Raw genomic sequence first — 16,686 nt, 5'->3', positions numbered from 1 at the left:
TAAGAACCAAATACATTTTAACAACAGTATTTCTTTGTTAAACACTGACCCCCACAAATTTAATATGAAACACACACATTTTAAGAAAACAGTGAATATGTCAAATGTTTCCTTCTCTTATCTCTGATTGACAATAAAAATGCCCAAAATATCAATACTGTATCTTGATATTTCAGTATGACCAAATATGAAAATATGAAGCACATTTTATAAAGAGGACAGTTTCCATGCATATAGTGCTGCACGTAGTTTCATAGCATTCTGTTAAAAAATGTTCCTTCAGTTCTTCCAGTGATCATTTAAAGGAGACATATTACGCAAACATATCATGCTATTTTTTCCTGTTTCGTAGTCTACCCTAATAATAATAGTTAACACCCATAACATAATAGTTATAAAATATCACCCTGTTTTAAATCAATATTGCGGTTTATGTTGAACAAAATGGAATATGATCTACTTATTTTTTGTTCAATACTTGAAATAACCTCATAAATGAACAAAATTACTCTAAACATTAAAGAAAGTTCGATTTGTTGGTTTTCTTTTCTAAACATTTGAAAATAGTGTCCTTTAGTGTCTCTCTTAAACGTCAAACATATGAAATCCTGACTGTTGTGTGTTTGTGTTTGTGCCAGTGGTGTTGGACGACTCGAAGCGCGTGGCCAAGAGGCGTCTCATAGAGGAGAACCGAGAGAAGAGGAAAAAGGAGGAGATGGTGAAATCCCTGCAGGTCCGTCCAGAGCCCACGGGGGAAGAGTGGGAGCTCATCCGCCATGTCACCGAGGCCCACCGGCACACCAACGCTCAGGGCGCACACTGGAAACAGAAGCGCAAATTCCTGGTACAGTCTACACAAAGAAATACATGATATAGCTGGAGACATAATGAATAATGTGACCTTAACCAAAACAATACCAAAACACACACATTTAAATATGAATAATGCTTTAAAAGGTGCCATATCATGCTTTTTTTCCCGTTTCGTAGTCTATTGTCTGTGCCAAAGTTACTCAAATGTAACTTTGTTGGGCTACCCCCCGACAATTTGCAGATTCGAGGAAAGGATATAGTCTGTTCTCTAGCTAAAAACTGCGGGAATCAATCAAAAAAACACTTTGGGCACATATATGAGGCACAAATAGCACTGTAAGAAGGTTAAAATCTCTGAAAAGTCGATTTTTCATGATATGGGACCTTTAAATATACAAGCCTTGTTAAAAGCGATGGGGAAAGAAGCACTCAAATGTATTACTTAAGCAAATGGAAAAATACAGGAGCAAAACAAATTACACTATTACACACAAAAATAGTACCAGTTGAAAATGTACTTTTAGAGTACCGTTTTTTAACATATATAGGCCGCACCTGTCTATAAGCTGCTGGTGTCCACATTGTAACATGAGATATTTACACAAAACGATGGTACATGGTTATAAAATGCTGGCCGCGGTATCTCATGTCCGCTCTCCATGTGCATCTTTGCATTGGGTTAATTTCTGCATGAATATGAGTCTGATTGTAATGTGTCGGTGTAATCCCTCATTCGTCCAGGCGTGTTCCATAGTAGAAAAAGCTTCAGTTGTAGTCATCTGGACTCAGTTTGAAAAAATAGACGTTTCGACTCTCATCCAAGAGTCATTGTCAATAACAGAATTTAGGTCGAGAACTCCGATATTAATACTGTTCTGTGGTAAGACCCGCCCATTGGGAGGAGCCTTCCTGAAGTAGAAAGAGTTGTTTGTTTCAACAGAAACTCCCCCTTGTATCTACCGAGCTAGCCTATTCAGAATCTTAATGGGCTATTAGAATCCTCTTTGTCTTTGTGAGACCCTGGCTCAACCACCCTGAGTACCTGATTAGCATCTGAATGTCCTCTACCTTTCCAGGGGTTCAGAATCCCATTATAAATAACAGGAAGATGAAACCTAAGCCCTCCATTTCTGTTTAAAGAAGGTCTTTCTTTTTTAACAAAAATAGCTTCCTTGACTCCTCTTTCCTCAATTGGATTAAGAACCTATCAGATCGTGTTCTGACACAGGCAGAAAAGGAGGTGCTCTCTAAAGGGCTCAACTTTTCTGTCACCTCTAAACACATCCCTACAGAGGACTACATCACAGCCACTGAAACTGCAATTAGGAACAACAAAATGACTGAATCGGAGGCTACAGACCTGAGGTTACGTGTCACAGCGACCCTGAAGAGTGCCAAACCACCGCCTTCAAATATCACAGCTGAAGAGAGGAAAGCACTTTCAGCACTGGAAAAAGATCATAGCATCAACATCCTCCCAGCAGACAAGGGACGTTGCACTGTGATTCTCAACGCAGCTGATTACGAAGCCAAAGTCCACACCCTCCTCGAGGACACGACCACATACGAGCGCTTGAAAAGAGATCCGACCAGTGGCTACAAGAAGAAAGTGATAGACTGTTTACAAAGGCTGGAAAAAGAGGAAGCGATAGACCGGCCTCTGTATTACAGACTGTATCCTGGTGAAGCCATGCCTTGCATTTATGGCCTTCCAAAAATACACAAAAAGGAGGTTCCACTCAGACCCATAGTGTGCAGCACAGATTCCATCACCTACAATGTGGCCAAGCATTTAACAACTATATTGGCTCCGCTTGTGGGGAATTCGGAACATCATGTGGAAAACACGCACAACTTTGTGGATAAAGTGAAACATCTCCAACTGGACCCAGATGACCTCATGGTTTCATATGATGTGGTGTCCCTGTTCACCTGCATCCCGACCACTGATGCAGTAGCAGCAGTGAGGATCAGACTGCAGGAAGACACCACCCTACAGGAAAGGACCAAACTGACACCTGAACACATATGTAAACTGTTGGACATCTGTCTGAACACCACTTACTTTCAATTCCGGGGACAATTTTACAGACAGATTCATGGCTGTGCCATGGGCTCGCCCGTCTCTCCCATAGTGGCCAACCTGTACATGGAGCACTTTGAGAAGAAGGCACTGTCCTCATTCTCAGGCATAGCCCCAAAACTGTGGCTCCGCTATGTCGATGATACTTTTGTAACAATTAAGAAACAAGAGCTGGAAACCTTCTCTGATCACATCAATGCTGTGGACCCACATATTAGGTTTACAAGAGAAGACGCTAAGGAGAATCGCTTGGCCTTTCTTGATTGTTCCACGATCAGAGGAGAGGACGGGAAACTCCAAATAGAAGTATATAGGAAACCTACACACACAGACCAGTATCTGCTCTTTGGTTCCAACCACCCACTACAGCACAAGCTGGGTGTGATCAGAACCTTACAACACAGAGCTCAAGGTGTGCCCACCAGCTCAGAGGGCAAGAAGAAAGAGGAAAAACATGTCCGAAATGCCCTCTCAGCCTGTGGTTACCCCGCTTGGGCTCTCAACAGAGTGAAGAGAACCAAGAAGCAGGACAAAAGGGAAACTGAACAGAGAAGGAAGGGTGTTTCTATCCCTTATGTGTCTGGCCTGTCGGAAAAACTGCAGAGATTTTTTAGACAACACGAAGTCCCTGTTTATTTTAAACCAGGAAACACTTTAAGACAAAAACTGGTTCACCCAAAGGACAAGTTGCCGACTCAAAAACAGAGCAATGTAGTTTATTTGATCCAATGCAGTGAAGAAAGTTGTAAAGAACGGTACATAGGTGAGACAAAACAGCCTCTACACAAGAGGCTTTATCAGCACAGAAGAAATACTAGTTCAGGACCTCAGAGCGCCGTGCATCTCCATCTTGAAGCCTCTAATCACTCGTTTGAAGACGGTGAGGTGAAGGTTTTAAGCAGGGAGAAAAGATGGTTTGAAAGAGGAGTCAAGGAAGCTATTTTTGTTAAAAAAGAAAGACCTTCTTTAAACAGAAATGGAGGGCTTAGGTTTCATCTTCCTGTTATTTATAATGGGATTCTGAACCCCTGGAAAGGTAAAGGACATTCAGATGCTAATCAGGTACTCAGGGTGGTTGAGCCAGGGTCTCACAAAGACAAAGAGGATTCTAATAGCCCATTAAGATTCTGAATAGGCTAGCTCGGTAGATACAAGGGGGAGTTTCTGTTGAAACAAACAACTCTTTCTACTTCAGGAAGGCTCCTCCCAATGGGCGGGTCTTACCACAGAACAGTATTAATATCGGAGTTCTCGACCTAAATTCTGTTATTGACAATGACTCTTGGATGAGAGTCGAAACGTCTATTTTTTCAAACTGAGTCCAGATGACTACAACTGAAGCTTTTTCTGATTGTAATGAAACATGCAGCATTTTGGAGCTGAACATGCTGAGAACACGTCTGATTAGTCCTTACTGCCCCCTCTGTCCTTGATTACTCTCTGTGTCTGACTTCCCCCACATCTGGCTCTGTTCCTGCACGTCCACTTCGTCTTCTTCAGTGGCTCAAACTCTTGCGCTTCCTGCTAGAGCGTCCCTAGAGGCCGGCAGACCGTAAACATTTATAAATTAGTCGCATCGTTGTATAGGCCGCAGGGTTCAAAGCGTGTCAAAGCGGCTTACCGTCCAAATTTTACGGTAAAAATTAAGTATTTAACACAGATTGAGAAGGTTACAGCATCAAATGTTGTGATCTTGATAAAGAATTATGCAGATTTTTGATCAAAGGAAGGATCTGAATAATAATCTATCTTTTATTTATATTTATATATATTTTTGGTCAAACCTTTAACTCAAATTCATTTTAGCAGGTCTCAAACCTTAAAGTAAAGTACTTCTTACTATTCAGTCCAGATTAAAAATTTAATGCAGTAAAAAGTACAGATCCTTGCTCTCAAATGTTGTGAAGTAAAAGTACATTTCCAGTGTAAAGTCTAGTTAAATAGTACAGATACCTACAGTACTTTTACGAATGTACTCCGGTAGAGTCCGCCACTGCTGAAAAGAAAGTATACAATAAATATTTCAGAACTGTGACCTTTACCAAAACTGTGCATCAAGCTTCAGAGAGAAACCTGTTATTTCCAATGACCTTTGAAACACAGAAAGGTCAGGAGATCCAAGGGCAGTTATTTTTACAGGTGATGAGCAGTTTCCATAGGTTCGAAAGCAAAAATGAGTCATCCAGACTTTGGTCTTTTATGTACTTTTCATTGGTTCTGAAATCATTTTCCGTAATAATTCTACATGCAGTTCTTATGAAGGTAATATCGGTTCTATAATTTGTCATTGCCTTAATCCTGCTCTGGTTTGGAGGTTGTTAGCTTAGCCGTAGACCACTTAAGCCTAGGTTAACATCAGAGTTAAATACATAGACCTGGTTTAGTCCTGGCTTTGACATGACTTTAGTTCTGTTTTATTTGGCTGTTTATTCTTACCCTAATTAAGGTTTACTGTTGTTATTACTATGATTGTCTTTGTTGTGAAATGTCTGAGAATAACTGATTAAGATTTGTATGATAATCTTTCCCATCAATTGAGGAAAGAGACTCTGGGTACGTTCACGTATACCACCTCAAACCAGGACTAAACCAGGACTAAACCAGGACTAAACCAGGACTAGACCAGGACTAGACCGGGACTAGACCGGGACTAGACCAGGACTAGACCAGGACTAAACCAGGACTAAACCAGGACTAAACCAGGACTAAACCAGGACTAGACCAGGTCTAAACCAGGACTAAACCAGGACTAAACCAGGACTAGACCAGGACTAAACCAGGACTAAACCAGGACTAGCACTGGATCAAACCAAGTCTAAATCAAGTCTAAACTGGGCTCAAACCAGGACAAGTGTGAACACATTCTTTAGATTTCTCCCTCTTAGTCTAGTTTGCTATAAACGCATTTTGCTTCTCATGTGATCATAAACATAAAGGCAACTATTTTATTCAAGCTGCTTAAGGTTTGTAGAAACCCAAGCTCTTATATTTTTTCTTCATAAGCTTCTTCCTTTTTTCCCCCGGATAATCATGGCTTTTTCTTCTGTAGAAACACAAAAATAGTGATATTTTGAGACACCTACAAATTACCATACATATTCCTTTCGTTGCAGTTCGTCGTGTTAGTGCTGTCAGTAAAAGCATGTGGTTTGGAGCAGAGTTCAGACTTAAAAGAAACAAATTGTACTGTTTTCTGTGTTAGATGGAAAAGACTAAAAATTCTTTGTTGATTAAATTCGGGAAATTAATATTTTATCAAATTTTATTTGTTTTTAAACACCGTATTTTCTGTCGCACTAGCCAAAAAATGCATAATAGAGAAGAAAAAAACATATATAAGATGCACTGGAGTATAAGTCACATTTTGGGGGAAAGTTATTAAATAAAATCCAATCCATCTTGAAATGCAATTTGAAAATATAGCCGCAAGCGGCAATGATCGGCCCTCGCCACGCCGCCGCCGCCACGCCGCAAGAGGAGGGGGCGCTAACGCGCCCCAATTGTCCTTTTATTACGCCTACAGTGTCAGTCAAATTTGCTGCGCCGCCGCACAGAGACCGTAGCACTTAGAATATAAATATGGATAACTTTTGATGCCGCGCTTGTGTAGATGATATTTCCCAAAGTAAAGCTTGATCGAGCTATTGCCCACGGAGGAGTTTGTTAAAGTGTGAAGCATGAATTTGAATATTTCAAAGATTTGGCGTTTTCCCATTTGTGACAGTATATTTGCAGCTCCACGGCACAGAGACCGTACCACTTGAAATCAAAATATGACTGACTTTTGATGCCCCGCTTGTGTAGATGATTTTCCCCAAATATGAGATTGATCGGGCAATCGGCCTAGGAGGAGTTCGTTAAAGTGTGAAGCGTAAAAATGTGGTGATTTTAGAGATTTCGCTGTTTTCCCATTTCTGACATATATTTGCGGGTCCGCCACACAGAGACCGTAGCACTTAGAATCAAAATATGGATAAGTTTTGATGCCCCGCTTGTGTAGATGATTTTCTCCAAATATGAACTTGATCGGACAATCGCCCTAGGAGGAGTTCGTTAAAGTGTGAAGCGTAAAAATGTGGTGATTTGAGCGATTCTACGATTTTCCCATAAGGATAACATGGGATGTTTCTGTCATCGCTACGGTTACGCCGTACAAAATATGACTTTGGCTCTCATACTTTTATGATCAGGATTGCAAATTAGAATTTTGTTCAAAATATCATGTCATTTGGAAAAACTCTATTGTTTATAGGCCACTCTGAAGGCCAAATAGTCAGAATTCTGGGAAACGTTTGCGGCTCCGTCGCACAGAGACCGTAAAATCTATCCTTAAAATTTGGATAACTTTAGATGCCCCACTTGTCTAGAGGACGTACACCGATTTTGAGATCGGTGGGCAAAACACACTAGGAGGAGTTCGTTAAAGTGTGAAACAGAAAAATGTGGATATTCGAGAGATTTAGCGGTTTTCCCATAGGGATAACATGGGAGGTTAAAGTCATCGCTACGACTACGCCGTAAAAATTAAGGCATTTGTCTGATTGGCTTTTTTGATCGGGACGCCAAAATAGAATTTTGGGTAAAGTTTAGAAAATTTTAGTAAAACTAATTTTTGACCTTCAATGTTAATTTAAAGGTCACTCTGTAGGGGGCGCTATCGCGCCCATTTCAATTTTGTCATCATAAACTGGTCCAAACTAGAAAGTTGAACAACTGATTCAAATTTGGTCCTAATCGGACTTGTTTTGATCAAATGGGAACAATTTTTAGATCTGCAATATCCCAAAATAAGTTGTCCAACTTTGCGGCTGCGCCGCACACAGACCGTAAAAGGTATCTCAAAAAATTGGATAACTTTAGATGCCCCACTTGTCCAGAGGACGTACACCGATTTTGAAGTTGTTGGGCAAAACGCCCTAGGAGGAGTTCGTCAAAGTTTGACGTGAACAAAATGGCTAACACAGCGTGTTTTCATTTTCAAAGGAAGATGGCGGCCATAGGGTAAGTCTGGGGGCGTGGCCACAATAATATTTGTTTTTTGTCCTCACAAGAGGAATGCGTGTTCCGAATTTCGTAGCTTTACGACAAAGTTGACCTCGGGGCGTCTCCCATAGGCGCAATGTATTTTGACTTTTGTCGGTGGCGCTGTCGCGCCATTTTTTTAGGAAAAAAAAAATGGCCCAGAAAAAACAAAATTTTTCGCCGATTCTGAATTTTGGGCAAAGTTTGGTGAGTTTTTGAGCATGTTCAGGGGGTCAAATTAGAGTTCAAAGCGATGAAGAACAAGAAAAATAATAATAATAATTAAAGCCGCAAGCGGCATCCAACGGCCCTCGCGGGCCGCCGGCCTTCCGACTCTGCGCTTTCGACTTGATAAAGATAGCGCCCTTATTGTGTTGAATTAAAAAAGAACTTGACAGACGGCGACACAATTGACATGGCAAATCCAGTGCAAATCAACACAAGTGTCAGTCAAATGTGCGGGTCCGCCACACAGAGACTGTGACACTTGGAATAAAAATATGGATAAGTTTTGATGCTCCGCTTGTGTAGATGATTTTCCCCAAATATGAGCTTGATCGAGCTATTGCCCTTAGAGGAGTTTGTTAAAGTGTGAAGCGTAAATGTGAACATTTCAGAGATTTCGCTGTTTTCCCATTTCTGACATATATTTGCGGGTCCGCCACACAGAGACCGTAGCACTTAGAATCAAAATATGGATAAGTTTTGATGCCCCGCTTGTGTAGATGATATTCTCCAAATATGAACTTGATCGGACAATCGCCCTAGGAGGAGTTCGTTAAAGTGTGAAGCATAAAAATGTGGTGATTTGAGCGATTGTACGATTTTCCCATAAGGATAACATGGGATGTTTCTGTCATCGCTACGGTTACGCCGTACAAAATATGACTTTGGCTCTCATACTTTTATGATCAGGATGGCAAATTAGAATTTTGTTCAAAATATCATGTCATTTGGAAAAACTCTATTGTTTATAGGCCACTCTGAAGGCCAAATAGTCAGAATTCTGGGAAACGTTTGCGGCTCCGTTGCACAGAGACCGTAAAAGCTATCCTTAAAATTTGGATAACTTTAGATGCACCACTTGTCTAGAGGACGTACACCGATTTTGAGGTCGGTGGGCAAAACGCACTAGGAGGAGTTCGTTAAAGTGTGAAACAGAAAAATGTGGATATTCGAGAGATTTAGCGGTTTTCCCATAGGGATAACATGGGAGGTTTATGTCATCGCTACGACTACGCCGTAAAAATTAAGGCATTTGTCTGATTGGCTTTTTTGATCGGGACGCCAAAATAGAATTTTGGGTAAATTTTAGAAAATTTTGGTAAAACTAATTTTTGACCTTCAATGTTAATTTAAAGGTCACTCTGTAGGGGGCGCTATCGCGCCCATTTCAATTTTGTCATCATAAACTGGTCCAAACTAGAAAGTTGAACAACTGATTCAAATTTGGTCCTAATCGGACTTGTTTTGATCAAATGGGAACAATTTTTAGATCTGCAATATCCCAAAATAAGTTGTCCAACTTTGCGGCTGCGCCGCACACAGACCGTAAGAGGTATCTGAAAAAATTGGATAACTTTAGATGCCCCACTTGTTCAGAGGACCTCCGCCGATTTTGAAGTTGGTGGGCAAAACGCCCTAGGAGGAGTTCGTCAAAGTTTGACGTGAACAAAATGGCTAACACAGCGTGTTTTCATTTTCAAAGGAAGATGGCGGCCATAGGGTAAGTCTGGGGGCGTGGCCACAATAATATTTGTTTTTTGTCCTCACAAGAGGAATGCGTGTTCCGAATATCGTAGCTTTACGACAAAGTTGACCTCGGGGCGTCTCCCATAGGCGCAATGTATTTTGACTTTTGTCGGTGGCGCTGTCGCGCCATTTTTTTAGGAAAAAAAAAATGGCCCAGAAAAAACAAAATTTTTCGCCAATTCTGAATTTTGGGCAAAGTTTGGTGAGTTTTTGAGCATGTTCAGGGGGTCAAATTAGAGTTCAAAGCGATGAAGAACAAGAAAAATAATAATAAATATAGCCGCAAGCGGCAATGATCGGCCCTCGCCACGCCGCCGCCACGCCGCAAGAGGAGGGGGCGCTAACGCGCCCCAATTGTCCTTTTATTGCGCCTACTGCTGAATCTGTGACGCTGTCACATCTTCTCCCCTTTGTTTTACCATCAAAAAGTAATTTTATTTTGAATTCTTGGCACAATGTGCGGCTTTGCCGCACAGACACCGTGACTCTTTGAATAAAAATGTGGATCACTTTTGATGGTCCTGAAGATGAGTCTCACCAAATTTCAGGTTAATAGGGCTAACGCCCTAAGAGAAGTTTGTGAAAGTATAAAGTGTAAACATGTTCTGGCGATTTCCCCATTGGAATAACATGGAAGATTTCGGTCATCGTTACGGCAACGCCATAACAATTATGACATGGGTCTCATTGACTTTTTTGATGGGGATGCTAAAATTGAGTTGTGTGTCAAATTTCATATAATTTCGCAAAACTAAACATTTAACCTCCATATAAAATCTGTAGGGTGCGCTGTGGCGCCAAATGAATTTATTTCACTTCAAGTGGGTTTAGGGCAAAGAGTTTAACAACTGATTCTAATTTGACGCAATTCGGACTTTATCTGCGCAAACGGCAGAAATTTTAAATATGGGAGATTTCTGAAATTCTAGCTACAGTTTGCGGCTTCGCCGCACAGAGACCGTGAGAGGTATCAATGTAATTTGGATAACTTTTAATGTCCCACTCCTCAGTAGCATTTTCACCAAATTTCAGCTTTTTAGGGCCAACGCCCTGGGAGGAGTTCGTAAAAGTACGACGTTTGGAAAAACTCCAAAATCATGTTTAGCCATTTTTGAAGCAATATGGCCGACATTTGGTTGGGCGGACGGCGTTGCCGTAATAATATTTTTTACTTCTCTTGTCACCATCTACCTCTGCGCCAAATTTCATGATTCTACGATCAGATTTTTTTTGGGTCATTTCCCATCTCTCAATGCATTTTTGGTACATTTGGGGGCGCTGACGCGCCAATTTTTTTTATTTTAGAAAAGGGAAATAGCCAGAATGTAGAGAGGCACGATTTTTAGAGGTGTGCAAATTTTTGTGACTTTTCGTCAATGTTCACTGGGTGAAAAATAGGGGGGTTGGTCCCGAGAAGAAGAAGAAGAAGAAGAAGAAATATAGCCGCAAGCGGCAATGATCGGCCCTCGCCACGCCGCCGCCACACCGCCGCCACGCCGCAAGAGGAGGGGGCGCTAACGCGCCCCAATTATCCTTTTATTACGCTAAACATAACTAAACATTTAACCTCCATATAAAATCTGTAGGGGGCGCTGTGGCGCCAAATGAATTTATTTCACTTCAAGTAGGTTTAGGGCAAAGAGTTTAACAACTGATTCTAATTTGACGCAATTCGGACTTTATCTGCGCAAACGGCAGAAATTTTAAATATGGGAGATTTCTGAAATTCTAGCTACAGTTTGCGGCTTCGCCGCACAGAGACCGTGAGAGGTATCAATGTAATTTGGATAACTTTTGATGTCCCACTCCTCAGTAGCATTTTCACCAAATTTCAGCTTTTTAGGGCCAACGCCCTGGGAGGAGTTCGTAAAAGTACGACGTTTGGAAAAACTCCGAAGTCATGTTTAGCCATTTTTGAAGCAATATGGCCGACATTTGGTTGGGCGGACGGCGTTGCCGTAATAATATTTTTTACTTCTCTTGTCACCATCTACCTCTGCGCCAAATTTCATGATTCTACGATCAGATTTTTTTTGGGTCATTTCCCATCTCTCAATGCATTTTTGGTACATTTGGGGGCGCTGACGCGCCAATTTTTTTAATTTTAGAAAAGGGAAATAGCCAGAATGTAGAGAGGCACGATTTTTAGAGGCGTGCAAATTTTTGTGACTTTTCGTCAATGTTCACTGGGTGAAAAATAGGGGGGTTGGTCCCGAGAAGAAGAAGAAAGAAAGAAAGAATAATATTCCGATGCGAAAACAATGTTTCCCATTTTTCAAATATCATAAACTATACATTTTCGGAAAGCGCTCGCGCTTTCCTACCTCATGGTGTGGGTCCCTGGTCACTGACGGGTACTTTCGATAATTTTGAGTGGGCTCCGCCCACTTTGTGTTTTCGGCCCTCTATACAGTAATAATGTTCAATTTTTGCATTACATGCTTATATGCACGGAACATGCAAGAGATGGGGAACGTATTCGTGAGCTCCCAATGTAAAGTGCTCGTTTAGTGCGAACTTTTGCACGGGCTTCGCCCGTTTACAACGGTAATGTTCCATTTTCCTACAACTAATTAGTATGCACGGGGCGTGCATGAGTGGAGGAGTGCGTTAGTGAGTGTTTGGAAGTGGGCGAGCGCTTCGCGCTCGATTTTGTGCGCACTACGTGCGCACTTTCGCAGCCGTGCTTCGCACGGCCTTACGAGATTAATAGGCCTCTCGCCAGCTTGTGGCGCTCGGGCCTAATAATATTTTTAGCAAAAACAATATAGCCGTTTCCACTATAACAACAAATTATACATCGTTTGAAAGCTCTAAGCCTTCCCGATGCCGTCATGGGGTGGAATCATCATTACGAGCGCTTACGCGCTCGTCACTCCCTATTCCGTCGGGATGCCCCGCCCACTCCCCATAGACTTCCATTGATTTGAGCAGATACAAGCATGACCCATGCCTGCGGCATGGATTTTCGCGTACGGGACGATGCCAAGAGGGTTTTTGGAGGAATGCAGCGCTTCGCGCTGCTGTTGTCAACAATGAGTGAATGGGCTACGCCCATTCACTCATTGTTGACTATTTCTGTCATAGCAGGAGTAAGTATGCATGATCCATGCCTTCGGCATGGGCTAGTTCACTGTACTTGCCAGGGGCGACGGGGTACCAAACATGCGGGCTGCGCCCGCATGTTTGGTCAGACAGTTGCAACGCTGCCTTCGGCAGCGTTGCGGGAGCAATAGGCCCTCCGCCCTGCTGGGGCTCGGGCCTAATAATAACAGATTAGAGAACATGGTGAATAGGTGTACATATGCTAACGCTAACACCTTCAGCTACATGAGGCACAGACAACGAACTGTGGTAAGTGTCTGGTATGTTAACGTAACATATGAACAGTTATTCAGATAACTATAGCATAAAGAACATGCTAACAAGTTTACCAAAGCATCAGTTTTACCCCAAATCACTAAATCCATTGAATTCTTCTTCCTCTGTGTCACTTCTAAACAACTCCACAAACTCCAGAGGTAGAGGAAGTGCAGATTCTTCTTCTGTGTCGCTTAGAGCCTAGAGCGCCCTCTTGTGGTTCTCAGTGTGACTATAACGCGTTAATAATATCACATATCAGTTGCTCTAAAGTATAAGTCGCACCCCGGCCAAACTATGAAAACTTATATGCGACTTATAGTCCGGAAAATATTGCAAAACGTGGAAGTAAATCATGATATTATTTGCCGTGACACTACACAGCATCTTGTATTTTTTGACCTTTTCCTTGCTCTGACTGTACATTTGATTGACGCCTGAACACGGTGCGCTGCATGCTGACGTCCCCGCACAGCTGCTTGTCAGTGCCACTCTGTACTTCTTCAGTTCCTCCCTCGCTCGCCCCGCCCGCCGCTCGGCTCCTCGCCTCCTCTCGTCTCTCTTTCACGTTTGCGTTCATCCTAATCCTCCAAACTAGGTCCCACTTCCGAGCGCTCACTTCTTTCATACGTCCCCTTTCCATACTCCCGCTCTAATCTGTTTCTTGTCCGTGCGTCTTTCTCTTCTCTTATCTCCGCCGGGGCAAATCCTCAGACATAAGCCCTCACTTGGCAGGCGAGTTGGAAGTCGTATTTTCGGTTCATCCGAGCTGTCCTCCTGTTGTAGCGTGCACATTTCTTTTTGGACAGAAGCGTCAGGGTTTCCCCCACGCGGGCGCATTAGCTCTGTTATTATGCGCTTGTCTTATCACCGCTAACTGTTGATTATGTTGGAGTAAAATGTGCAGTGTTTTGATTTGTTAGTTTGCCCGTGATGAGGAGGGAGTTAGTACCAGGAGTGATTGCAAGGTAATGTTGTAGTAGCAGCAGAAGGGATGTACTTGTACAATGTTATTTGCATTAATGATGTATTATATTTGCATAATGTGTCAGGACAATAAAATGGATGTACTGGTAGTAGTAATAGTATTTATTGAGTGGTAACATAGCTGTACAATTAGAGTGCATTTCACAGGTTTTTATGATTTGTTAGTTTTGACTTTATTTGGTTGGATCATAACTGTTGTAAATATACATGATAGTTTTATGGAATCAAGAAGATCAGTTCTTAAACATTAGACATTAGAATGTTTGACACAATTTAAACACATTTTCCTGACACATTAAGAATGGTAATGATGTTTTTATATGTATTTATTTGTCAAATGATAAATGTTGTGTACATTAGGTGAGTTTTGACCCAGTGTACAACATGGTTGCTAGGTAACAGATATTCCCTTGGGGTGATGTTACAACCCAGAATTAAAATTGTAAATACACAAACATTGTAACATCTTCATTTAAAAAAGATGAGTAGTAATATTTAAGCTGTAAACTGTTGAATAAATAACTTTTATGACTCACTTTAGATACAAGCTAACTAAGCATTTTCTTAAACAATATTGTACATTTATAATACAGTATACATTTTTGTGATAATCCTGCTTTAGGGTTATTCTGTCAGTAGAATACTTTTTTTTTTCTCGATATTATGGTTTATTGTCTATAATTTCTTCAGCTATATGTGGAACTGTGACAAGTCTAAGTAATAGTAATAGTAGTAGTATTAGCAGTAGTAGAAGTTTTTAAGCTTCACTCAGTACTATTTTCTTACTTTCTCCACTTCACTGGCATCATTTTGGTGTTTTTTACCTCTCTGAATGGTAAAGTGTTGGTAAATGTGCACACGGCTGTAAAGAGGGGCAGCCTCTGTCACTAAAGGTACAGTGAATAAACAGTCTGTAGGTACACACTGTAGAAGCTGAGGTTGCTAGGAAACTACACTAGTCCCGCTCCGGTACGAGACTGGGACCATAATTAGGCTCCTGTCAGCGGCGGTGAAATTTCAAGCAGAGTAAAACAGATGAAAAATAAAGAGAAAAACACAGGAAAAAAGGACACATATTTTAGGCTTATTGTGTGCAACGCAATGACAATATGTAACGTTTTACAATTTGATGATTATTTCTCTCATATAAAATGTCATAGATGTGTTGTTTTTGAAAGAAATATCCAAGCACTAAGCACCTCATGAGTATTTGCGAGGAACTAACTCCACAAACTTATCATATTATTTTTATGGCTTAAACACAACAATCACATCTTTGGGGTTGAATAATGGCAACACTTGGGGCAAACTACGGCCCGCGTGCCACATGTGGCCCGTTTGTCTTTATAATGCGGCCCGCCAAACATGCCAAGTAATATTTTAAAAAAAAGTTTTTTTGCCCTCAGGCATCTGTCTGCACTTGTATCCTTAATAAATATGAAGTGAAATTAATTAAATAATAGATTCAATAGCCTATATTTAACAGAAAAGTGATATTTAATTTTTTTGATTTTTTTTTTCACACCAATGATCGCAGGCCGGCCCTCCGCTACTTGCCTGGATTCAAATATGGCTCTCGGAGGAAAATAATTGCCCACCCCTGTTCTAAAGGCTGGGGACATAACTTTTTTTCACTTTTTGTTCTTATTGTTCTGACAGAGAAGATGTTTTTGCCAGTTTTTGTTTCATGTGGATAGGCCCAGTAATTACAGAGATATTAACCATAATCACGGTCAAAATATATGACCGTGATTATAAAGATAATTCCATCAAGCTCAGCGCTAGATTACAGGGATTTGAGTTGTTATGATCTCACATGAACACAGCCTATTGAAAACAAGTCAAGTCAACAAATGTCAACACGTAAAAGTCACCCAAAAACATACAAACAGTTAAAGAAAATCAAGTTAGTCGTAAAGTCACTTCATGGTATTGCTCAAAATGCAGTTTCTGACATTCATAAAGAAAGCAATATTGACCGTTTCCCTCTTTCGGGGTCGTGTCCTAAAGCTACACACTAAAACAAACTTACATAAACGTACTGAACTCAACTGAATACAAGCAACCGCATCACATCCTGATTTGTTTGACTGGGCAAAAGTGTTTGTATTGAAAGGTGTGTCATCACTTTGATATTAAACGTATATTAAAGGTTGAACCGTGCCCAATTTCTAAAGTGGATTTAGCAAAAAACGGTTGTAGCATCAAATCCCGCAGTGTATTACATAGTGTATATTTTGGCCCGGCCCGACTTGCTCTGATATTGACTTATTCCGACGACGCTCGGTTTCTCCCCACTTTGTTTTCCTCTTTACAATTTCTTTGCTCTTAAGTCGAAATCCCAAATGCAATTCCAGCCCGAGCGTAAACAATCGCTCCGTTTCCCCAATCATGTGGATTCCCGGGAGGTTTGCGAACTGAACTTTTAATTTTCCAGGAACGTTGTGCAAGCGGGACGACTCGACTTGCCGGAATTCCAACCGCAAACTGTAAAGACTTTCCCATATGCATCAACGTTTTAGTAGAAACTATTGATTTATCGTGGTTGTGTCTTCATATATGTGCTAATAGCTCTGACAGACAGTACACGAAACACTACTGTATGGTATTGACAGGAGTGTGCAGGGTGCTAAATGCTGGAAGAAGGCTTTAAGAGGTTTAGATTCATG

General features: G+C 41.2%; 1 protein-coding gene across 2 annotated transcripts in view; it reads left to right on the top strand.

Annotated features, from left to right (window-relative positions):
• Window positions 1–16,686, top strand: part of LOC140369558 (thyroid hormone receptor alpha) — a 123,786-nt gene that overhangs the window by 94,920 nt on the left and 12,180 nt on the right. For both annotated transcript variants that reach the window (XM_072456931.1, XM_072456932.1), the window contains exon 6: window positions 639–844. In XM_072456931.1, coding sequence (XP_072313032.1) covers window positions 639–844 — 206 coding nt within the window. The remainder of the gene's footprint in view (window positions 1–638; window positions 845–16,686) is intronic.

The sequence above is a fragment of the Eucyclogobius newberryi genome, unplaced genomic scaffold (genome assembly GCF_026437365.1).
Source record: "Eucyclogobius newberryi isolate DKJ021-1_F unplaced genomic scaffold, fEucNew1.0.hap1 SCAF_20, whole genome shotgun sequence".
Lineage (NCBI taxonomy): Eukaryota > Metazoa > Chordata > Actinopteri > Gobiiformes > Gobiidae > Eucyclogobius > Eucyclogobius newberryi.
Note: the sequence above shows the minus strand (reverse complement) of the source record. Positions and strands in the feature narration are given on the sequence as shown.